This window comes from Pieris napi (genome assembly GCF_905475465.1).
Source record: "Pieris napi chromosome W unlocalized genomic scaffold, ilPieNapi1.2 SUPER_W_unloc_3, whole genome shotgun sequence".
NCBI classification, from domain to species: domain Eukaryota; kingdom Metazoa; phylum Arthropoda; class Insecta; order Lepidoptera; family Pieridae; genus Pieris; species Pieris napi.
The window spans coordinates 13,330-38,296 of NW_025920862.1; the positions used below are offsets into that span (position 1 = coordinate 13,330).

The following is a 24,967-nucleotide window of genomic DNA, read 5'->3' on the forward strand; positions in this document are numbered from 1 at the left end:
TTAAAAAAGTTTGGGAATTATATAATTTTGATAGTTTAATTTTATTTTCATTAAAGAATATAAAGTAATTATTTATTCTATTTATTTCATCATTAATGAAATTATCTATAAAATTGAGATAATTTTTTATTTTTAAAATAAAAAGAATTATTATTGTAAAAATTATTAATATAAAAAATGATTTTATTTTTAATGAAAAGTTTATTATTTCATTAGATGCAATTCTTGATACATAGATGAATAAAACTAATAAACCTCCAAGAAAAATTAGAAAAAGAATATAAGAAAATCAATAAGTATTAATATATATACCTAAGATTAATGAAAGTAATAAAGTTTGGAAAAGGATTATTAAACCTATTCTTAATGGATGAGTTGAAAATATTATAATAAAAGAGATAAAAATTATTATTGTTAATATAAAAAATAAAATATCAAAGAATAGTTTAATAAAAATAATAATTTTGGAGATTATTGATGAGAAATAATTCTTTTCTTTGAAGTTTTTAAATTTTACATTATTTTTGGTTTACAAGACCAATGTTTTTTTTTAAACTATAAAAACACAAATGATAAAATTAGTTATTTTAATTATATTTTTTATTGGTAATATAATTTTTGTAAGAAAGCATAAACATTTATTAATTGTTTTATTAAGTTTAGAATTTATTGTTTTAAGAATTTATTTTTTAATAATATATTATTTTTTAATAATAAATTATGATATATATATATTAATAGTTTTTTTAGTTTTTTCTGTTTGTGAGGGGGCTTTAGGTTTATCGATTTTAGTTTCTATAATTCGTACTTTTGGAAATGATTATTTCCAAAGTTATAATTTATTATGATAAAATTTTTATTATATATTTGTTTTATAATACCTTTATGTTTTTTAAAAAATATATTTTGATTGGTTCAGATAATATTATTTATTTTTATATTTTTATTTATAATTGTTAGTATAAATTTAATAAATTTTTGTAATTTAAGTTATATATTAGGATGTGATATAATTTCTTTTGGTTTAATTTTATTGAGAATTTGAATTTGTTCTTTAATAATTATAGCTAGAGAAAATTTATTTAAGACAAAATATTATTTAAATTTATTTTTAATAAATATTTTATTTTTATTAATTATATTATATTTAACTTTTAGTTCAATAAATATTTTAATATTTTATTTATTTTTTGAGGGAAGTTTAATTCCTACTTTAATTTTAATTTTAGGGTGAGGTTATCAGCCTGAACGTATTCAAGCAGGTTTATATTTATTATTTTATACTTTATTTGTATCTTTACCTTTAATGATAAGTTTATTTTTTATTTTTAATGAAATAAATACAATAATTATTTATATATATAAATTTTATCAAAATACTTCTTTAATTTTATATTTATCAATAATTTTGGCTTTTTTTGTTAAGATACCTATATATTTTGTTCATTTATGACTTCCTAAGGCTCATGTTGAGGCCCCTATTTCAGGTTCTATGATTTTAGCTGGAGTTATATTAAAATTAGGAGGATATGGTTTATTACGTATTATAATTATTTTTCAGGGGTTGACTATAAAAATTGGGTGAATTTGAGTTGTTATTAGACTACTTGGTGGAGTATTTGTTAGTTTAAAATGTTTTTGTCAAGTAGATATAAAATCTTTAATTGCTTATTCTTCAGTTGCTCATATAGGGATAGTAATTGGGGGGATTATAACTTTAAATTATTGAGGGATTTACGGTTCTTATATTTTAATAATTGGTCATGGTTTATGTTCATCTGGTATATTTTGTCTTTCTAATATTAATTATGAACGTTTAGGAACTCGAAGTTTATTTATAAATAAGGGGATAATAAATTTTATACCTTCAATAAGATTATGATGATTTTTATTTATAATTGGGAATATGGCGGCACCTCCCACAATAAATTTTTTTGGGGAATTAAAATTAATCAATAGTTTAGTTAGATGATCATGAGTAACAATAATTATATTAATATTAATTTCTTTTTTTAGAGCAGGATATAGTTTATATTTATTTTCTTATTCACAACATGGAGTTTATAATTTAGGTTTATACAGATTTTATTCTGGGGTTTCTCGAGAATATTTATTATTATTTTTACATTGATTTCCTTTAAATATTTTTATTTTTAAATTTGATTTTAGAATTTGGATTTAACTTAAATAATTTAAATAAAATATTGATTTGTGGAGTCAAATATATGGGTTTCCATTTTAAGTTATTAAAAATAATAATTCTATTTGTTTTATTAGATTTTTTTTTTTATTTATATTTATATTAATAAATATAGTATTTATATTATATTTTTTAATAAGAAATACTGTTGTTTTTTTAGAATGGGAAATTTTATCTTTTAATTCTATAAATATTGTTTTTTCTATCTTATTGGATTGAATATCTTTATTATTCATAATATTTGTTTCTTTAATTTCTTCTTCTGTAATTTTTTATAGAAAAAGTTATATAAGTTCTGAATTAAATTTAAATCGTTTTATTATTTTAGTTTTAATATTTGTTCTTTCTATAATATTATTAATTTTAAGACCAAATATTATTAGAATTTTTTTAGGGTGAGATGGTTTAGGCTTAGTTTCTTATGGTTTAGTAATTTTTTATCAAAATATTAAATCTTATAATGCCGGTATATTGACTGTTTTATCTAATCGAGTTGGAGATGTAATATTATTAATGGTTATTGCATGAATAGTTAATTTTGGGAGTTGAAATTTTATTTTTTATTTAGAGTTAATAAAGATAGATTTTTGTTCATGAGTAATTAGATTTTTAATTATTTTAGGGGCTATAACTAAAAGTGCTCAAATTCCTTTTAGAGCTTGACTTCCAGCTGCTATAGCTGCTCCTACCCCTGTTTCAGCTTTAGTTCATTCGTCAACTTTAGTTACAGCTGGGGTTTATTTATTAATTCGTTTTAATTCTTTGTTAATTGGGACAGAATTTTTAAAAATGTTATTATTAGTTTCTGGTTTAACAATATTTATAGCTGGGATTTCAGCTGTTTATGAATTTGATTTAAAAAAAATTATTGCTTTATCAACTTTAAGCCAATTGGGGTTAATAATAAGAATTTTAAGAATAGGATTTAGAGATTTAGCGTTTTTTCATCTTTTAACTCATGCTATATTTAAAGCTTTATTATTTATATGTGCTGGGATAATTATTCATATATTAAATGATAATCAAGATATTCGTTATATAGGGGGTTTAAGAATTTATATTCCTATAACTTCCCTTTGTTTTAATATTTCTAATTTATCTTTATGTGGAATTCCATTTTTATCTGGATTTTATTCTAAAGATTTAATTTTAGAAATAGTGAGAATAAGTAATTTAAATTTTATTATTTTTTTTCTTTATTATTTTTCTACTGGATTAACTGTTTTTTATTCTATTCGTTTATCTTTATATTTAATAGTAAATGAGTTTAATTTATTTAGAGTTTATAATTTATACGATGAAGATTATACAATGTTAAAAAGAATGATTTTATTATTATTTATAAGAGTAGTTTCAGGGAGTTTTTTAAGTTGATTTATTTTTAGTTATCCTTATATGATTTTTTTACCAATTAATTTAAAGATTATAGTGATTTATGTAAGAGTTTCTGGGATTATTATAGGATGATTAATTAGTTCTATAAATTTATATTCTTTAAATAAATTTTTAAAATTTTTTAATCTAAGAAGTTTTTTAGGGGGAATATGATTTATACCTAATTTATTTACTTATGGGGTTAATTATTCTGTTTTAAAGTTAGGGAATAGTTTATCTAAAAATATTGATTTTGGTTGAAGAGAATTATATAGAGGACAAGGTTTTTATAATATTTTAAAAAATTATTCTATTATTTTTAATATATTTTTAATAAATAATTTTAAAATTTATTTATATAGATTTGTTTTATGAATGTTATTTATATCTATATTTATATTAAAATGATTTTAATTACTTAAATAGCTCAATTGTAGAGTATGATATTGAAGATATCAAGGTGATAATTTATCTTTAGGTATAATTTATAAAAATTGAAATTTTATTTTTACATTGAAAATGTAAAGTTTTTATTAAACTATATAAATTTAAATAATTAAATTAGAAATATTAATGGTAATTAACCACTAAAATTAAGTTAGCAGCTTAATATAAAATATTTCTTTAATTGGAATCTTGTATTCAATAATATCATTAACAGTGATATACCTCTATTTGGTTTCAATTAAGTAAATAAGGAGTATTATTTTACTCTATCTTTTAAGTCGAAATTAAATGCATGGGAATTGCTTCTTATTTAAGAAAAATTAATTTTTAATATTTTTTGAATGCAAATCAAATGTTTTTTTTAAACTATTTTCCTAATATGTTCAATTTAATATTTTTTGATTTCATTCATGATAAAGACCTAATAAAAGTATAATTATAAAAAAAATTCTTGTTTTAAATCAAATATAAATATTTGTTATAGTAAATGATGGAATGATTGGGAAAATTAAAGCAATTTCAACATCAAAGATTAAAAAAATTACAGTAATTAAAAAAAAATGTAAAGAGAAAGGAATTCGAGGTAAAGATTTAGGGTCAAATCCACATTCAAATGGGGAACATTTTTCTCGATCTAGATTTGTTTTTTTTGATATTACTGAAGAAATTAAAATGAATGCATTTGAAATTAAAAAAAAAATAGTTGATATAAAAAATATAATTTTAATTATTTATATTAAAATTTTTAAACTTTTTGATTGGAAGTCAAATATACTAAATATATTATATAAATTAATTACCTCATCAGTAAATAGAAATATATAAAAATAATCATACGACATCTACGAAGTGTCAATATCATGCTGCTGCTTCAAATCCAAAATGGTGAGATCTAGAGAAATGGTTATTATTAAATCGTATAAAACATGTTAAAATAAAAATTGTTCCAATAATTACATGTAATCCGTGGAAACCTGTTGCTATAAAGAATGTTGATCCATATACTCTATCAGAGATAGTAAATGGAGCTTCATAGTATTCATATATTTGAAGAATAGAAAAATAAAACCCTAAAATAATAGTAATAATTATACTTTGGGAAGTTTGTGTAAAATTATTATTTATTAAAGCATGATGTGCTCATGTAATAGTTAATCCAGATGTAATTAAAATAATTGTATTTAATAATGGAATCTGGAATGGATTAAATGGGGTAATTCTTATAGGAGGTCATATAGTACCTAATTCAATATTAGGTGCTAATCTAGAATGAAAAAAAGCTCAGAAAAATGAAACAAAAAAAAAAATTTCTGAGACAATAAATAAAATTATTCCTCATCGTAATCCTTTTGAAACAAGGATAGTATGTTTTCCTTGGAAAGTTCCTTCTCGGCATACATCTCGTCATCATTGAAATATTGTTATTAAAATAATAATATATCCTAAAATTAATAAATTTATTCTAAAGTTATGGAATCATTTTACTATACCTGTAACTAAAGTTATTGTTCCAATTGCTCCAGTTAAAGGTCATGGACTATAATCTACTAAGTGATAAGGGTGGTTATGAAAATTTTTTGTCATTTAATTAATTAGTTTCTCTAGAATAAAGGGTTCTTAAAATTGTAATAACATAAGATTGAATTACTGCTACAGCTCTTTCTAAAATTAATAATAAAATTTGTACAAAGATTAAAAAAAATAAAAAATAATTTCTTATAGAATTACCAGTTCTTCTTAATAAAGTTAATAATAAATGTCCAGCAATTATATTTGCTGTTAAACGAATAGCTAAAGTTCCTGGTCGAATAATATTTCTAATTGTTTCAATTAAAACTATAAATGGTATTAAAATTCTTGGGGTTCCTTGAGGAATTATATGAATAAATATATGTTTAGAATTATTAATTCATCCAAATAATATAAATGTTATTCATAAAGATAATGATAATGTTAGAGAGATTGTTAGATGTCTAGTTCTTGTAAAAATATATGGAAAAAGTCCTAAGAAATTATTGAATAAAATGAAAGAAAATAATGAAATAAAAATTAAAGTTGATCCTTTATTTTTTTCAAAATTAAGTAAAATTTTAAATTCATTATGAAGTTTTGTAATGATAAATTTTCATATTAAAAAATGACGATTAGGAATTAATCAGAAAGAAAATGGGATAAATATTAATCCAATAAAAGTTCTTATTCAATTTAATGATAAGTTAAAAATGTTTGTTGATGGGTCAAAAATAGAAAATAAATTATTTATCATTTTCAAATTAAATAATTTTTTTTTAAATTATTTTTAATTTTAGATTTTAAGTTTAAATTACAATTAATATAATAGTTTATAATATTAAATAGTAAAAAAATACAAAAAAAAAAAAAAAAAAAAAAAATTCAGTTGATAGGTATTATTTGAGGAATAAAAGAATATTACTAATGTAATAATTTAAGTTTGACATACTAATGTTATAAATTAACTAATTCTTTCATTAGAAGTAATTGCTAATTTACTATAAAGTGGTTTAAGAGACCAATACTTGCTTTCAGTCATCTAATGATGAATAATTATTAATTCAGTTAATAAAGTTATTTATAGAAATTCTTTCAATAACAATAGGTATAAATCTATGATTAGCTCCACAAATTTCTGAACATTGCCCAAAAAAAATTCCTGGTCGGTTAATAAAAAAATTAGTTTGATTTAAACGCCCTGGATTAGCATCAACTTTTACTCCTAAAGAAGGGATAGTTCAGGAATGAATTACATCTGTTGCTGTAACTAAAATTCGAATTTGATTATTTATTGGTAAAATAATTCGGTTATCTACATCTAATAATCGGAAATTATTAAGTTTATCTATTTCATTAATTATATAAGAATCAAATTCAATATTTTTGAAATCTGAATATTCATAACTTCAGTATCATTGATGACCAATAGATTTTAGGGTAATTAAAGGATTATTTAATTCATCAAGTAAATATAATAACCGTAAAGATGGTAATGCAATAAAAATTAAAGTAATAGCAGGTAAAATAGTTCAAATTAATTCGATTATTTGACCTTCTAATAGAAATCGATTAATAAATTTATTAAAAAATAAATTTATTATTAAATATATTACTAAAATAGTAATTATTAATAAAATAATTAAAGTATGATCATGAAAAAAAATTATTTGTTCTATAAGTGGTGAAGCTCCATTTTGTAAATTAAAATTTGATCAGGTTGCCATTTCTAAAAAAAGGAAAACCTTTATAAATGGGGTTTAAATCCATTACATATTATCTGCCATATTAGAAATTACTTATAATTGGTAATTCGTTATAAGAATGTTCTGCTGGTGGAAGATTTTGATATCATTCAATAGATGAAGGTATATTTAATGAAAAAATAATTATTCGAGGATTAATTATTGATTCTCAAATGATTATTATTATTATAATTGTTGCAATTAAGGAGATATAAGATCCTAAAGATGAAACAATATTTCAAGATAAATAATTATCTGGATAATCTGAGTATCGTCGAGGTATTCCTGCTAATCCTAAGAAATGTTGAGGGAAAAAAGTTAAATTTACTCCAATAAATATAACAATAAATTGAATCTTTAAGTAGTAGTTGTTTAAACTTAACCCAGTAAAAAGAGGGTATCAATGAATAAATCCCCCTAAGATAGCAAATACAGCTCCTATAGATAAAACATAGTGAAAATGAGCAACAACATAATATGTGTCATGGAGAATAATATCAATTGAAGAATTAGCTAAAATTACTCCAGTTAAACCTCCAACAGTAAATAAAAATACAAATCCTAATCTTCATAATATTGAAGGTCTATAATTAATTTGAGTTCCATAAAGTGTTGCTAATCAACTAAAAATTTTAATTCCTGTAGGAACAGCAATAATTATTGTTGCAGATGTAAAATAAGCTCGGGTATCAATATCTATTCCTACTGTGAATATATGATGAGCTCATACAATAAATCCTAAAAGACCAATTGCTATTATTGCATAAATTATTCCTAATGAACCAAAAGTTTCTTTTTTTCCTCTTTCTTGAGAAATGATATGAGAAATTATACCAAATCCTGGTAAAATTAAAATATAAACTTCTGGATGTCCAAAAAATCAAAATAGATGTTGATAAAGAATTGGGTCTCCTCCTCCAGCAGGATCAAAAAATGATGTATTTAAATTTCGATCTGTTAAAAGTATTGTAATAGCACCTGCAAGTACCGGTAAAGAAAGAAGTAAAAGTAAAGCAGTAATTCCTACTGATCATACAAATAATGGTATTTGATCAAAAGATATATTTCTAATACGTATATTAATAATAGTAGTAATAAAATTAATTGCTCCTAAAATTGAAGAAATTCCAGCTAAATGTAAAGAAAAAATAGCTAAATCTACTGATGAACCTCTATGAGCAATATTTGATGATAGTGGGGGGTACACTGTTCATCCTGTTCCTGCTCCATTTTCTACGATTCTGCTTGAAATAAGAAGAGTTAAAGAAGGGGGTAATAATCAAAATCTTATATTATTTATTCGGGGGAAAGCTATATCTGGAGCTCCTAGTATTAATGGGACTAATCAATTTCCAAATCCTCCAATTATAATGGGTATAACTATAAAAAAAATTATAATAAAAGCATGAGCTGTTACAATAGTATTATAAATTTGGTCGTCACCAATTAAAAATCCTGGATTTCCTAATTCAGTTCGAATAAGTAAACTTAAAGATGTTCCTACTATCCCTGATCAAATTCCGAAGATAAAATATAAAGTTCCAATATCTTTATGATTAGTAGAATAAAGTCATTTTCGCTAATAAAATGGCTGAGTTATAAGCGATAAATTGTAAATTTATTAACGAGAATTTTCTCTTTTATTAAGTCTTATATTCAATTATGATATAAAATTGCAAATTTTAAGGTGGAAAAATTTCTAAGGCTTAAAGAATTTCTTTATAAATAATTTTGAAGACTATTAGTTTATTTTAACTTAAAACCTTAAAAAAATATAAAAGTATTAAGAATTAAACCTGTCATAGAAATTAAAGAGAAAAAATTAATTAAAGAGAAAAAATTATTTTTAATTTTAATTTTAAATCATTTTAATTTAAAAAAATTTAATAAAAAAGAAAGATAAATAATACGAATGTAAAAAAATAATATAATTAATCTAGATATAATAAAAATAAAAGAAATAATGTATATATTATTGTTTATTAAAAAATTAAGAATAATTCATTTAGGAAAAAATCCTAAAAATGGAGGTAAACCTCCTAAAGAAAAAAAATTAATTATTAAAGATATTTTAATAATTGTAATTAAATTAAAATTTATAATTTGATTGATATAAAAAATATTTAATATTGAAAATATAAAACATAAAATTAAATTTAAAAATGAATATAAAAAAAAATATATTAATCAAATATTTTCTCTAATTATTATTCTAGCTATTAATCATGCTAAATTATTAATTGAGGAAAAAGCTATTAATTTTCGAATTGAAGTTTGATTAAAACCACTAATAGCACCAATTATTGCATTTAACATTATAATAATTATAATAAAATTATTATTTATGTAATAAGAAAGGAGAATTATAGGGGAAATTTTTTGTCATGTTATTAAAATAAAGCAATTTATTCAAGAAAGTCCTTCTATAATATTAGGAAATCAAAAATAAAATGGAGCAGACCCTATTTTTATTAGTAAAGAAGAATTAATTATAATTGAAAGAAAATTATTTATTTCAAAATTTTTGAATAAAATTATTTTTAAAAGAATAGAAAATAGAAAATTAATTGAAGCAATTGATTGGGTAAGAAAATATTTTAATGCTGCTTCTGTATTTAATAAATTTTTTGTATTAGAAATTAGGGGGATAAATCTTAACAAATTAATTTCTAGTCCTATTCAACATCCTAATCATGAATTAGATGAAATAGAAATTAAAGTTCTAAAAAATAAAATAAAAATAAAAAATATTTTATTAGAATTTACATAAAAATAAATTTAAAATAAAAAAAATTTAAAAGAAATTTAAGTTCTATTTATTTAAATATATTTTAGTGTAAGATGCACAATAATTTTTGATATTATTAGGTTTAGTTTAATTCTAAAAAATATAATAAAGGTAAAAAATTACATAATTTATCCTATCAGAATAATCCTTTTATCAGGCACTTTATTTAAGAAAAAGTATATCTTTATATTTGAGGTATGAGCCCAATAGCTTAATTTAGCTTATTCTTAATTTTTTTTATATATAAAAATTATTGGGAAAGGTTTAAAAATTAAATAAAGGTTAATTAATTATATATATATATATATATACATATGTATGTACGCATACATGTATTTATTTATATATATATATATATGTATATTAAACATTTAATTTATAATAAATAAAATAATAAATTAAATATTTAAATATATTATTATTATTTTTATATAATAAATTGTTAAAAAAATAAATATTATATTTATAATTTTTTTTATTTATTCTTATTATTCTGTGTATGATAGTGAATTTGTATTTATATACATATTAGAAGAAAAAAAATAAAGAATTATATAAAATTTAATATAAATGTAAATATTTAATGTAAAAAAAAAAAAAAAAAAATCTATGTATAAATATAAAAAAATAGATAAAAATTTATGATTTAAAAAATTTATTTTAAGTTTAATTTACATATAAATTTTAGTGTTAATTTTATTAAATTTAAATAATTTGATAATAAATTTCATAGTAATTAAAATTAAAAATTTAAGAAATTAAGATTTAGTAATATTTATATTTAAATAACAAATTTTGTGCCAGCAGTTGCGGTTATACAAAAATTTAAATAAATTTTATTAGTAAAAATAAATAATAATAAATTAAATTAAAAAAAAAATTATTAAGTGAAATTTTAATTTTAATTAAATTTAAATTAAAATTATGAATTTAAAAATTTTATAAAAAACTAGGATTAGATACCCTATTATAAAAAATTAAAATAAATTACTAAAATAGTATATAATTATTTATTGAAACTTAAATAATTTGGCGGTATTTTAGTTCATTTAGAGGAATCTGTCTAGTAATTGATAATCCACGAATAATCATATTTAATTTATAATTTTATATATCGTTGTTAAAAAAATATTTTTAAATAAAAATAATATTTTAAAATTTTAATAATAAAATTAATTCAGATCAAGATGTAGATAATAATTAAAATATAAGATGGATTACAATATAAATATATAAATGGATATTAATTTTGAAATAGTTAATTAAAAGTGGATTTAAATGTAATTTTAAATAATTTTTTAAAATGATTAATAATTGAAATATGTACATATTGCCCGTCACTTTCATTTAAAAATTGAAATAAGTCGTAACAAAGTAGGGGTACTGGAAAGTGTTCCTAGAAAGAACAAATTAGAGCTTGTTAAAGTATTTCATTTACATTGAAAAGAAATTATAATTATAATTAGTTTGAGGGGTTAATTTAATAAATAATAAATATGAAAAAAAATTTTAATATAATATATTTAATGGGGGTTAAAGTATTTTTATAGAAAAAATTTTAAAATTTATAGTGAAATAGTATTGTGAAAGAAAAATTGAAAATATTGAAATAAAAATTTATTTAAAAGTAAATTTTATTTATTGTATCTTGTGTATCAGAGTTTTTTAAAAAAAAAAATTGGGTAAATTTATTTCGAAATTTAAAGAGTTAATTAATTAAAAAAGTTAATATTGCATAATTATTTTTAATAATTAATTGGAAATGAAAAGTTAATCGTTTTTAATGATATCTAATTTTTTTAGAAAAAAGTTTAATTTTAAATAAATTTTAAAAATAATTAATTAATTAATTATTTTTAAAATTTAATTTTATATTTTAGGGGATAAGCTTTAAATTAGATTTTTATAATAAAAGTAAAAAAAAATTGAAATTTTTAAAATTTATATTTTTTATAAATTATAGTTTATTATCAATAATTTCATTTAATTAAAATTTTATTTTAATTTAAATTTTTATAAAAAAAATATTTTTTAATTTAATAAAAATAGATATAATGATAAAATTAGTATATAATTTATAAATAAAATAAAAATTATTTAAATTAATAAAAAGGAATTCGGCAAAAATTTATATTCACTTGTTTATCAAAAACATGTCTTTTTGAAAATAATTTAAAGTCTAATCTGCCCACTGAATTATTTTAAAGGGCTGCAGTATATTGACTGTACAAAGGTAGCATAATCATTAGTCTTTTAATTGAAGACTTGTATGAATGATTTGATGAAATATAAACTGTCTCTTTATTAAAAATAGAATTTAATTTTTTAGTTAAAAAGCTAAAATTTATTTAAAAGACGAGAAGACCCTATAGAGTTTTATATTTAAAATTATATTAATTTTGTATAAAATTTTTATTTAATATTTTTTTAAGTATTTTATTGGGGTGATAGAAAAATTTAATAAACTTTTTTTAAAAATTTTACATTAATATATGAAATTTTGATCCATAATTTATGATTAAAAGATTAAATTACCTTAGGGATAACAGCGTAATTTTTTTTTTTAGTTCTTATAAGAAAAAAAGTTTGCGACCTCGATGTTGGATTAAGATAAAATTTAGATGCAAAAGTTTAAAATTTTGATCTGTTCGATCATTAAAATCTTACATGATCTGAGTTCAAACCGGTGTGAGCCAGGTTGGTTTCTATCTTTATAAAAATTTAATAATTTAGTACGAAAGGATCAATTATTGAAAATAATTTTTTAATAAGGAATATTATTAATTTTTTTGCTATTTTGGCAGAAAAATGTAATGGTTTTAGAAATCATAAATATATAATTATTTATATAAGTAGTAGTGATAATAATTGAAAAATTTAGTATTATTTTAGGTTTAATAATTTTATTTATTGGGGTTTTAGTGGGTGTTGCTTTTTTAACATTATTAGAACGAAAAGTTTTAGGTTATATTCAAATTCGAAAAGGTCCAAATAAAATTGGGTTTATAGGAATTTTACAACCTTTTTCTGATGGAATTAAATTATTTAGAAAGGAGCAAACTTATTTAAATTATTCTAATTATTTGTATTATTATTATTCTCCTGTTATTGGTTTTTTTTTATCTTTAATTATTTGGATATTAATTCCTTATTCATTTAATATTATTATATTTAATTTAGGGGTTTTATTTTTTTTTTGTTGTACAAGAGTAGGAGTTTACATTTTATTAATTGCTGGTTGGTCTTCAAATTCTAATTATTCAATATTAGGAGGTTTACGTGCAGTTGCTCAAACTATTTCTTATGAAGTTAGATTAGCTTTAATTTTTGGGTCTTCTTTAATTTTAATTATAGATTTTAATTTATTAAGTTTAAATATTTTTCAAGAAAATATTTGATTTTTATTTTTAATGTTTCCTTTATCTTTATGTATATTTTCTTCAATATTAGCTGAAACTAATCGAACTCCTTTTGATTTTGCTGAAGGTGAAAGAGAATTAGTTTCAGGGTTTAATGTTGAATATAGAAGAGGAGGATTTGCTTTAATTTTTTTGGCAGAGTATTCAAGAATTTTATTTATAAGAATAATATTTGTTTTACTTTATATAGGTGGGTATAGATTAAGTTTAGAATTTTATTTAAAGTTAAGATTTATTTCTTTTTTATTTATTTGAGTTCGTGGTACATTACCTCGTTATCGTTATGATAAATTAATATATTTATGTTGAAAGGTTTATTTACCTATTTCTTTAAATATAATAATTTTATATTTAGGTTTAAAAATATTTATTATTTAATAAATATTTTTAGTATAAATTAATAGAATAATAATTCTTTCTTAAGTTTTCAAAACAAATGCTTTTACAAGCTCATTAATTAATTAATTGTAAAAAATTATTTTATCTCATATTTTATTAATAATTGGGTTGATAATATAGTATGAAAAATAAATAATTGTTAAAATTTGTCCTGTTAAAATATAAGGAGTTTCTACTGGTCGTGCTCCAATTCATGTTAATAAGATAATAGTTATAATTATAGATCAAAAAATGATTTGATTTAAAGGATAAAATTGAATTCCTTGTATTTTTTTATTAAATGTAAATGGGAGAATTGCAATAATTAAAATTGATATTAAAAGAGCAATTACACCTCCAAGTTTATTTGGAATTGACCGTAAAATTGCGTAAGCAAATAAAAAATATCATTCTGGTTGAATATGTACTGGAGTAACTAAAGGATTAGCAGGGATAAAATTATCTGGATCACCTAGTATATTAGGATTTGTTAATGTTAATAAAATTAAAATAAATATTATAATGATAAATCCAATTAAATCCTTAAAAGTAAAATAAGGGTGAAAAGGAATTTTATCTAAATTTCTATTTGTTCCTAATGGGTTATTTGAACCTGTTTGGTGTAAAAATAATAAATGGATTATTGTTATTGCTAGAATAATAAATGGTATAAGAAAGTGGAAAGTATAAAATCGAGTTAAAGTAGGGTTATCAACAGCAAATCCTCCTCAAATTCAATTTAATAGCGTATTTCCTAAATATGGGATAGCTGATAAAAGATTTGTAATTACTGTAGCTCCTCAAAAAGATATTTGACCTCATGGTAGAACATAACCTATAAATGCTGTTATTATTAATAAAAATAAAATAATAATTCCTACTATTCAAGTATAAATAAAATTGAATGATTCGTAATAAATTCCTCGACCAATATGGATATAAATACAAATAAAAAAAAAAGAAGCTCCATTTGCATGTAAGGTTCGAATTAATCATCCATAATTAACATTTCGGCAAATATAGTTTACTCTGTAAAAAGCTAATTCAATATTAGCATAATAGTATATTGTTAAAAATAGCCCAGTTAAAATTTGGGTAATTAGACATAAAGCTAATAATGATCCAAAATTTCATCAAATTGAAATATTAGATGGTGAGGGTAAATCAATTAAAGAATTATTTATAATTTTTAATAATGGGTGAGTTTTTCGTATAGGTAAAAATTTTTTTATCATTAGTTGAAAGATCGTAATGGCCCAAAAAAAATATTAGTAATTTTAATAACTGCAATTAAAGTAATAAATAGGTAAATAATAATTATTATAATTATTAAAAAAGTTTGGGAATTATATAATTTTGATAGTTTAATTTTATTTTCATTAAAGAATATAAAGTAATTATTTATTCTATTTATTTCATCATTAATGAAATTATCTATAAAATTGAGATAATTTTTTATTTTTAAAATAAAAAGAATTATTATTGTAAAAATTATTAATATAAAAAATGATTTTATTTTTAATGAAAAGTTTATTATTTCATTAGATGCAATTCTTGATACATAGATGAATAAAACTAATAAACCTCCAAGAAAAATTAGAAAAAGAATATAAGAAAATCAATAAGTATTAATATATATACCTAAGATTAATGAAAGTAATAAAGTTTGGAAAAGGATTATTAAACCTATTCTTAATGGATGAGTTGAAAATATTATAATAAAAGAGATAAAAATTATTATTGTTAATATAAAAAATAAAATATCAAAGAATAGTTTAATAAAAATAATAATTTTGGAGATTATTGATGAGAAATAATTCTTTTCTTTGAAGTTTTTAAATTTTACATTATTTTTGGTTTACAAGACCAATGTTTTTTTTTAAACTATAAAAACACAAATGATAAAATTAGTTATTTTAATTATATTTTTTATTGGTAATATAATTTTTGTAAGAAAGCATAAACATTTATTAATTGTTTTATTAAGTTTAGAATTTATTGTTTTAAGAATTTATTTTTTAATAATATATTATTTTTTAATAATAAATTATGATATATATATATTAATAGTTTTTTTAGTTTTTTCTGTTTGTGAGGGGGCTTTAGGTTTATCGATTTTAGTTTCTATAATTCGTACTTTTGGAAATGATTATTTCCAAAGTTATAATTTATTATGATAAAATTTTTATTATATATTTGTTTTATAATACCTTTATGTTTTTTAAAAAATATATTTTGATTGGTTCAGATAATATTATTTATTTTTATATTTTTATTTATAATTGTTAGTATAAATTTAATAAATTTTTGTAATTTAAGTTATATATTAGGATGTGATATAATTTCTTTTGGTTTAATTTTATTGAGAATTTGAATTTGTTCTTTAATAATTATAGCTAGAGAAAATTTATTTAAGACAAAATATTATTTAAATTTATTTTTAATAAATATTTTATTTTTATTAATTATATTATATTTAACTTTTAGTTCAATAAATATTTTAATATTTTATTTATTTTTTGAGGGAAGTTTAATTCCTACTTTAATTTTAATTTTAGGGTGAGGTTATCAGCCTGAACGTATTCAAGCAGGTTTATATTTATTATTTTATACTTTATTTGTATCTTTACCTTTAATGATAAGTTTATTTTTTATTTTTAATGAAATAAATACAATAATTATTTATATATATAAATTTTATCAAAATACTTCTTTAATTTTATATTTATCAATAATTTTGGCTTTTTTTGTTAAGATACCTATATATTTTGTTCATTTATGACTTCCTAAGGCTCATGTTGAGGCCCCTATTTCAGGTTCTATGATTTTAGCTGGAGTTATATTAAAATTAGGAGGATATGGTTTATTACGTATTATAATTATTTTTCAGGGGTTGACTATAAAAATTGGGTGAATTTGAGTTGTTATTAGACTACTTGGTGGAGTATTTGTTAGTTTAAAATGTTTTTGTCAAGTAGATATAAAATCTTTAATTGCTTATTCTTCAGTTGCTCATATAGGGATAGTAATTGGGGGGATTATAACTTTAAATTATTGAGGGATTTACGGTTCTTATATTTTAATAATTGGTCATGGTTTATGTTCATCTGGTATATTTTGTCTTTCTAATATTAATTATGAACGTTTAGGAACTCGAAGTTTAAAGTTTTTGTAGTCTTTTCCCTCAACCACCTGAACAGAGTCCGCGTCTTAAAACTAGTAATTATGTATATAAAGTGAAAGTAAATTTTTTACAAATTATTTGTGCTTAAACAGTAGAATGTTTTACTACGAAGTAGTAGATGTAAAAGTGGTTCTATAATAATTCAAATAATAAATTGTGTTTATAATTATGCAGGTATTAAGAATTGAGCGCGGGTAAGTTGTTGAGGGTCGGTTCAGCTATTAGATACAATAACCTTCCCTCAGCCGCCCAATTTAAGTCCGCTTCTTAATACCAACACTTGTATTGAATAGAGAAAAAAGTTTAACCTATACATCATCGTTAGGTAATATAAAACAGTTGATATAAAACTAAATTTAACCCTAGAAAGATAATCATATTTTGTAATACGGAAAAGATAATCATGCGTAAAATTTACGCAAGAATTTGAATTAGTTGTAGGTCTAGGTTTAATAGTTTATTTTAATGAATTGTATGTTATTATATATACACATATATTAGAATAATTAATACTGCAGATAATTTTTTAAACTCCTTTTATTTTTACTTAAAAAAAAAGAAAACTTTAAACGTGGTCCGCTACTTCACTGTCGGTGTCCTCACACGGAAGCTCGTCATCACTTTGCATAAGAGCGGCCAGGATTTCGTGTTCGTTGAAATTGATACTCCCCATTGTGATATATATTTGCCTCAATATCTTTAGAAATGAAATTATAATATTAGTTATGATATAAAGTATTAAAACAGTACTAAAACTGTCATATAAGCCAAAATCATAAAAGTCACGATAAAGATAATCATGCGTAATTTTGACTCACGCGGTCGTTATATTTCAAAATCGGTGGCACTTACCTTATTAACACTTACGTCACGCGGCAGCTCCCAACGACGAATGAGATGTCCTAAACGCACAGCTATGGATTCGCGCTAATTAGAAAGATACAGCAATTATTCGAAAACGCATGCGTAAATTTTACGCAGACTATCTTTCCAGGGTTAAACAGAGATAGGCTTTAGTGATTGTGCTTATAAATAACTATGCGGGTGTTTAAAGTTGGACATGGGTAGGTTGTTGAGGGTCGGTTCTGCTATTAGATACAATAACCGACCCTCAGCCGCCCGGTTTAAGCCCGCTTCTTAACACCAACATTTAATATTACACAGAGAAAAGCTTTACATTATTAAACATAGGAAAGTTTTACGTTTACATATACAGTTGATATAAAGCTGAATTTAAACAAGGATGAGCTATAATTAATTGTGCTTATAATTATGCAAGCGTTTAGAGTTGGACACGGGTAGGTTCTTGAGGGTCGGCTCTGCTATTAGATACAATAACCGACCCTCAGCCGCCCGCTTTTTAACACCAACATTTAATATTACACAGAGAAAATTTTTACAATATTAAACATAGGAAAGTTTTACATTTACATATACAGTTGATATAAGGTTAAACTTTAAACAGGGATCATCTATAGTGAATTGTGTTTGTATATATTAAACCTAGTAATAGAATAATCCGTAACTAGTTACACAAACGAGATTAAAAATGTTATCTTACAGTGAAGTAAGTAAGTAAAATTATAGTAAAATAAAAATACAAAGTAAAAAAAAAAAAAAAGGAATAAATTTGAGATTAAAGTCTAACATAGGTTAGTAGTATTTAGTAATTGAATCGAAGTTAAATATTAAATAGTGGGTATTATAATTGTAAAAAGTGTAAAAGGTAATAGATGAATAGAGGTAACTTTATACATTTTTGTACGGGTGAGGGTGGATTACTTGCAGATTAATTATTAAGTGTGAGTGTAAAATATAAAATATCTTTGGAAGCTTTGCCCCAGTGCAAGTGCTGCGCGTTGAGGTCGCTGTTAATGTGAGTGTTTGATTCAGTGTGTAATTGTGTTGTTTAATGTGAAATTAGTGTTTTGTGTATGTTTTAAATGTAGTTAATTTTTGCCTCAACGCGGGCACGCATGGCTGTGACTTTGGGGCACTTGTTTGAGTCGGCGCGGTGTAGGGTGCCAGTGTTGGTGTTGAATTGTTTGTTGTGTTCGGCGCAGTTGGTGCAGTTGTGTACTTCGGCCTTGCACTCCGCAGTAGGGTGGTGGGCGGAGCACTTGGCGGATGTTGGCGTGGTCGTAGGGCAGCGGCTCTTTGTGTGTCCGAAATTTAGGCAGTTTTGACACTGCCTAAATGGTGAGAAGTTGTCGCTGTGGACGCGTTGCATGCCTATGTTTATTCTGCCTAGGTCGGCGAACGCCTTCCAGGCAGAGGGTGTTGTGTTTAGTACCACGTTGTACAGTGTAGTGTTTTATTTTGTTAGCAATACATTTTATAGTGAATGTGTGCTTAGTTTTATAGTGAATGTGTGTTTTGGTCTTTTATTGTTTTAATAAGTTCAAATTCGAGTATTGTTTTATTTATGCCTTTTAGTATTATCATGGGGTCTATGCGCTTTTCCTCTTGAGTGTTTATTTTTGTGTTTTTTGTAGTCGTGTAAGTGTGTGTAGTTTATGCTCTTCTTTTTCGAAAACGAGTTTCATCTTGTGTTTAGTCACCCCGCTAACCTCTAGAGGGGCGTATCCGCCCTCTCTGAAATTGACTGATCTACAAATTTGTGTAAGTATCTGTTCTGCTGTGTCGAGACCCTCTCCGGACACTACGATGGAAAGGCCTGCAGGGGGTTTGGGGGCGGCGGCGGCCGTAGCATAGGATTGATAAATCTTTTGCGAGTCCGACGCCGCTGGCTGTAATTCCGTCGGTACGGGTTTATTAGATGCCTTAAGGACCCTGGTGTGTTCCTGCAAGGCCTTATTAGATTCATCGAGTAGCCGAGAGTGGGCCTCGAGTTTTTGTAGTAGTTGTGTGGAGTGTATATGTGTATCGGTTGACGGTGTAGTCGTTGGAGGTGTAATCGTGGCTTTGGTAGCCTGTGGTGTGTGCTGTGCGGGGGCGGGAGGGTTGGGGCAGGTGGTAGTTGAGAGGTCAATGAGGCCGACGACTCCGAAGAGGCCTTCGATTGCCTCTGTGATTGCGGTTTTTAGTTCCCCTTTTAAGTTGCGGGAGGCAGCGAGAGCTTGTAAGCCTGTCTGCCTATATTCTTTGGCCATCTCCATGTGAGCCGACTCAGTTGGGCGTTTTTCGCGAGTGAAGGCCGGGCTCAAGATCTCTACTAAGGTCCGTCTAGCTGGTGTTGAGGACGTAGAGGTAGTGGAGGCTTTGCTAGTTGGTGGAATCACTTTGGGTGTGGTTCGGGATAACATTTTGCTGGTATAAGGTGGGGGGGGGGCTGGAATGCAGTTGTCTATATACTGGTGTGTTCGCCTATTAAAGACGAGTTTAATGATACCCAACTCGAGGGGGTAGGGATGGGAGGTTAGATTTGGCGCTAGAGGGGGAAAAAAGGAGGGCGCGAGAGAGCCTATAGTTTCCCTCATAAACCCCCCTATTTTCTATAAAATACGATTTTTTCCCCCTCTAGCGCCAAATCTCTGGTTTTTGGGTGTTAACCAACCCCAAACATTACAGCACCAACTCAAAGTTATTACAAGGACAAAGTACAAAAAATAAGCTATCGACTGACACCAGGATCGGTAACATTCGCCCAACAACTTAGGAGCCACGACCAGAAATAGCCTGGAACCCAGGGTTTCCAGGGGATCCACACCTCTCAAAAATCGGAAACCACTATCATCTTACAGCCCGCTCAAGATTCCATCGGATCAATTACAAATCGCACAGCACACATATTTACCTGCCAAACTGGACACCAAGTCACCAGGCGACCTGCTGGAACAGCTCAAACTCCATCTCCACTGGCAAGACATTGACGAGGGCTAACAGAAAACACCAAACATCCGCACCCTCCGAAGAATATCAAGCGAGCGATCCTTCATAGAAAAATCAGGTAGGGTGGATTACCAGCCCCAATTTCATAAAATTTTTCAACTTTTAATTTTTTGTCTGAAACCCACCGAGCTTGGGCTTATCTAAACCAACTCGGCGAGGCGAATTCGATAGAGCCCATAGTTTCCCTCATAAACCCCCTCCATTTTCTATAAAATACGATTTTTTTCCCCCTCTAGCGCCAAATCTCTGGTTTTTGGGTGTTAACCACCCCCAAACATTACAGCACCAACTCAAAGTTATTACAAGGACAAAGTACAAAAAATAAGCTATCGACTGACACCAGGATCGGTAACATTCGCCCAACAACTTAGGAGCCACAACCAGAAATAGCCTGGAACCCAGGGTTTCCAGGGGATCCACACCTCTCAAAAATCGGAAACCACTATTATCTTACAGCCCGCTCAAGATTCCATCGGATCAATTATAAATCGCACAGCACACATATTCACCTGCCCAACTGGACACCAAGTCACCAGGCGACCTGCTGGAACAGCTGAAACTCCATCTCCACTGGCAAGACGTCGACGAGGGCTAACAGAAAACACCAAACATCCGCACCCTCCGAAGAATATCAAGCGAGCGATCCTTCATAGAAAAATCAGGTAGGGTGGATTACCAGCCCCAATTTCATAAAATTTTTCAACTTTAAATTTTTTGTCTGAAACCCACCGAGCTTGGGCTTATCTAAACCAACTCGGCGAGGTGAATTCGATAGAGCCCATAGTTTCCCTCATAAACCCCCCCCCCATTTTCTATAAAATTCGATTTTTTCCCCCTCTAGCGCCAAATCTAAAACAATACCCAAATTTGAACTTATTAAAACAATAAAAGACCAAAAAACATCACACTAACTAAGCACACATTCACTATAAAATTTATTGCTTACAACAGAAACACTACACTGTACAACGAACACCTCGTCATGTTTTTTTTTTTTTTTCGTTGTAAGATTGGTGTCGAGAAAATCTATCATACTGTTATGATACCAATTAACATATAAATTAATCAAAAGGAATTTCGTTCCATCCGGGTGTCTCTTGACACCTCTAAAGTTTTACTATTATTGTTATTTTTGTGCCTTAGAAACTTTTATCTAATAAAATGCTAATTACCATTTGTCAATCTAATATGCAAATAGTTGATCAGCTTCCTTCCTCCAAATTCTGTCAACTTTTTTGGTCTCAGGCAAGGAGCTTTCCTTCACCTTTTGAGCTAATATTAAATGCGCACACATTGAATACAATTCCATTTGTGCACGGGAATATATAAGCTAAAACTGCTATTTTGACTTACTTTGTGAGATGTATGTATACATTTATTGATATGATATTTTGATTAAATCTTTGTATAGTTGGGCTATATTATGTATGTATGACACGTATACTAAGATATTTGTCCTCACTACAGTACCTATTGTTAGAAATTTCAGTATGTTTTATATTTACTGTCATTCTTAATTAGTCACATTCAATCACTACAAATAATTCTTCTTTGATGTTCTGTCAATTATGGTAAAAAAACTTTGATGATTATACTAATGGGATAGTAATAATCATCAACTCTATATCTAGAGAAGCATTAATCTAGCAAAAAAATTATATGATTTAAAAAAAATACCATTTCTTGGCAATTGTTCCATCTATTGCACCCATTTTCTAGCATCTTTTCCATCTATTATTAGAAATAAATATTTGGAAATGTAAGGTTGAGCTTAGTCACCTATTTTGTTTATGTTAATATGTATAAAATGTAATAATAAATGAAATGTAAGTAATTGTATTTAAAAGTTATAAAACTGATTTAATTATAAAGTGACTAATTTAATATTTTTCCATCCACTTACCACCCGTAACTTCACACATTGCATCAATCGGAGAAGAGTCTGATGGCACAAGGCCTGTGTCCCGCTCTACAGCTAGGGTTCCTGCTAGCCTCAATACTAGGGAGAAAAGTAAAGAAAAATATTAGCATCAAAGTGATAATACACGTCTTGTTAATGATAATACACGTCTAGGGTTGGGGTTGATATCCATGCGTTGGAATTTGATGATACTGATTATGCAGGAGTCTCGGGGACCCTTGATTGGAACACCTCCAAGTGATTTTAGCTTTAGGATAAGCGTCAAAGTATTTTAAAAATTTTTTTTTAACTTTTGTCAATTGTATTGAAATTATAAACAATCCGCCATTATCTAACTACTTTTCTATTGGTTATAAGAGATGTGACATTCTCGATTTCTATTGGTTATGAGTGATGTGTCATTGTCGTTTTCTATTGGTTATAAGTGATGTGACATTTTCGGTAAATTAATTGGATCGATTATTTTCTCATTTGTTATTTTTAAAGTTGAACCTAATCGAATCGATTATTTCCTCATTTGTTAATTTTATAGTTGAACCTAATTTAAGCATTACTTGTCAAATGTACATACATTACATTAACTTCATGTTTTAATTAATGTATGGTTCCGAAAATTATTAAATTATTCAAATAGTACCCAAAACCGAATCAGAGCACCCCACTATCCACGTGGTCTTGTCTGTCTTACCCCTAGAGTGTATATAAATAATCGGAGGCGCGGAGGAAGAGCAGCCCCCACCCGCTGTAACAAAGCACAGGCATTATGAAAGCTGTAGCGGCTGAGGCTGGTCGCCAGAGGCGACCAAAAAGCCGAGGTTGCGGAGGCTTGAATAAAATGCCTGTGCTTTGGTACGCAAGGGTGGAGGGGCTGCATTTCCCGTAGCGCCGGAGCTGTCCACAAAAGCAAATATTATTTAGATTGGTTAGGTTAGAGTTAGTATATGAATATTTGGTCGCCGAAGGCGACCAGGACGCCGAGAAGTCGAGGCTTGAATAAACAATTACTATTTAGATCGGAGCTGTCCACAAAAACAAATATTATTTAGATTGGTTAGGTTAGAGTTAGTATATGAATATTTGGTCGCCGAAGGCGACCAGGACGCTGAGAAGCCGAGGCTTGAATAAACAATTACTATTTAGATCGGAGCTGTCCACAAAAATAAATATTATTTAGATTGGTTAGGTTATATAAATATTAATATACTAACCGTATATTAATATTTTTTTTAAATAACTGTTAAATTATTCAAATAGTACCCAAAACTGAATCAGAGCACCCCACTATCCACGTGGTCTTGTCTGTCTTACCCCTAGAGTGTATATAAATAATCGGAGGCGCGGAGGAAGAGCAGCCCCCACCCGCTGTAACAAAGCACAGGCATTATGAAAGCTGTAGCGGCTGAGGCTGGTCGCCAGAGGCGACCAAAAAGCCGAGGTTGCGGAGGCTTGAATAAAATGCCTGTGCTTTGGTACGCAAGGGTGGAGGGGCTGCATTTCCCGTAGCGCCGGAGCTGTCCACAAAAACAAATATTATTTAGATTGGTTAGGTTAGAGTTAGTATATGAATATTTGGTCGCCGAAGGCGACCAGGACGCCGAGAAGTCGAGGCTTGAATAAACAATTACTATTTAGATCGGAGCTGTCCACAAAAACAAATATTATTTAGATTGGTTAGGTTAGAGTTAGTATATGAATATTTGGTCGCCGAAGGCGACCAGGACGCCGAGAAGCCGAGGCTTGAATAAACAATTACTATTTAGATCGGAGCTGTTCACAAAAAAAATATTATTTAGATTGGTTAGGTTAGAGTTAGTATATGAATATTTGGTCGCCGAAGGCGACCAGGACGCTGAGAAGCCGAGGCTTGAATAAACAATTACTATTTAGATCGGAGCTGTCCACAAAAATAAATATTATTTAGATTGGTTAGGTTATATAAATATTAATATACTAACCGTATATTAATATTTTTTTTAAATAACTGTTCAACTGAAACTCAAAATCGAAAACAAAATCGGATTTAAAATCGGATTAAAATCGAATACTAAAATAATCGATTTTTTCACTTTCACAGAATAGATTATTTTTCACATCTCTATTCTCTACTATTCATTGTTTAAAGTATAAACGCAATCGGCCATTTCGAATTT

At 25.6% G+C, this 24,967-nt stretch overlaps 3 protein-coding genes and 1 pseudogene across 3 annotated transcripts; 1 reads left to right on the forward strand and 3 right to left on the reverse strand.

Annotated features, from left to right (window-relative positions):
- Window positions 1-1,974: 1,974 nt before the first annotated feature.
- On the forward strand, window positions 1,975-5,376 carry LOC125062957 (annotated as a pseudogene).
- Window positions 5,377-6,578: 1,202 nt separating this feature from the next.
- LOC125062968 (cytochrome c oxidase subunit 2-like) lies at window positions 6,579-7,257 on the reverse strand. The gene is given in 1 exon segment (XM_047669150.1): window positions 6,579-7,257. A coding segment is annotated over 1 exon segment (663 nt). The 3' UTR covers window positions 6,579-6,594.
- Window positions 6,579-8,875, reverse strand: LOC125062958 (cytochrome c oxidase subunit 1-like; the record flags this gene model as incomplete). Its single annotated transcript, XM_047669144.1, is given in 1 exon segment — window positions 6,579-8,875. A coding segment is annotated over 1 exon segment (1,557 nt), but the record flags the coding sequence as incomplete, so codon positions are not given.
- Window positions 8,876-13,939: 5,064 nt separating this feature from the next.
- Window positions 13,940-15,152, reverse strand: LOC125062966 (cytochrome b-like). The gene is given in 1 exon segment (XM_047669148.1): window positions 13,940-15,152. A coding segment is annotated over 1 exon segment (828 nt). The 5' UTR covers window positions 15,096-15,152; the 3' UTR covers window positions 13,940-14,267.
- Between the last annotated feature and the right edge of the window lie 9,815 nt (window positions 15,153-24,967).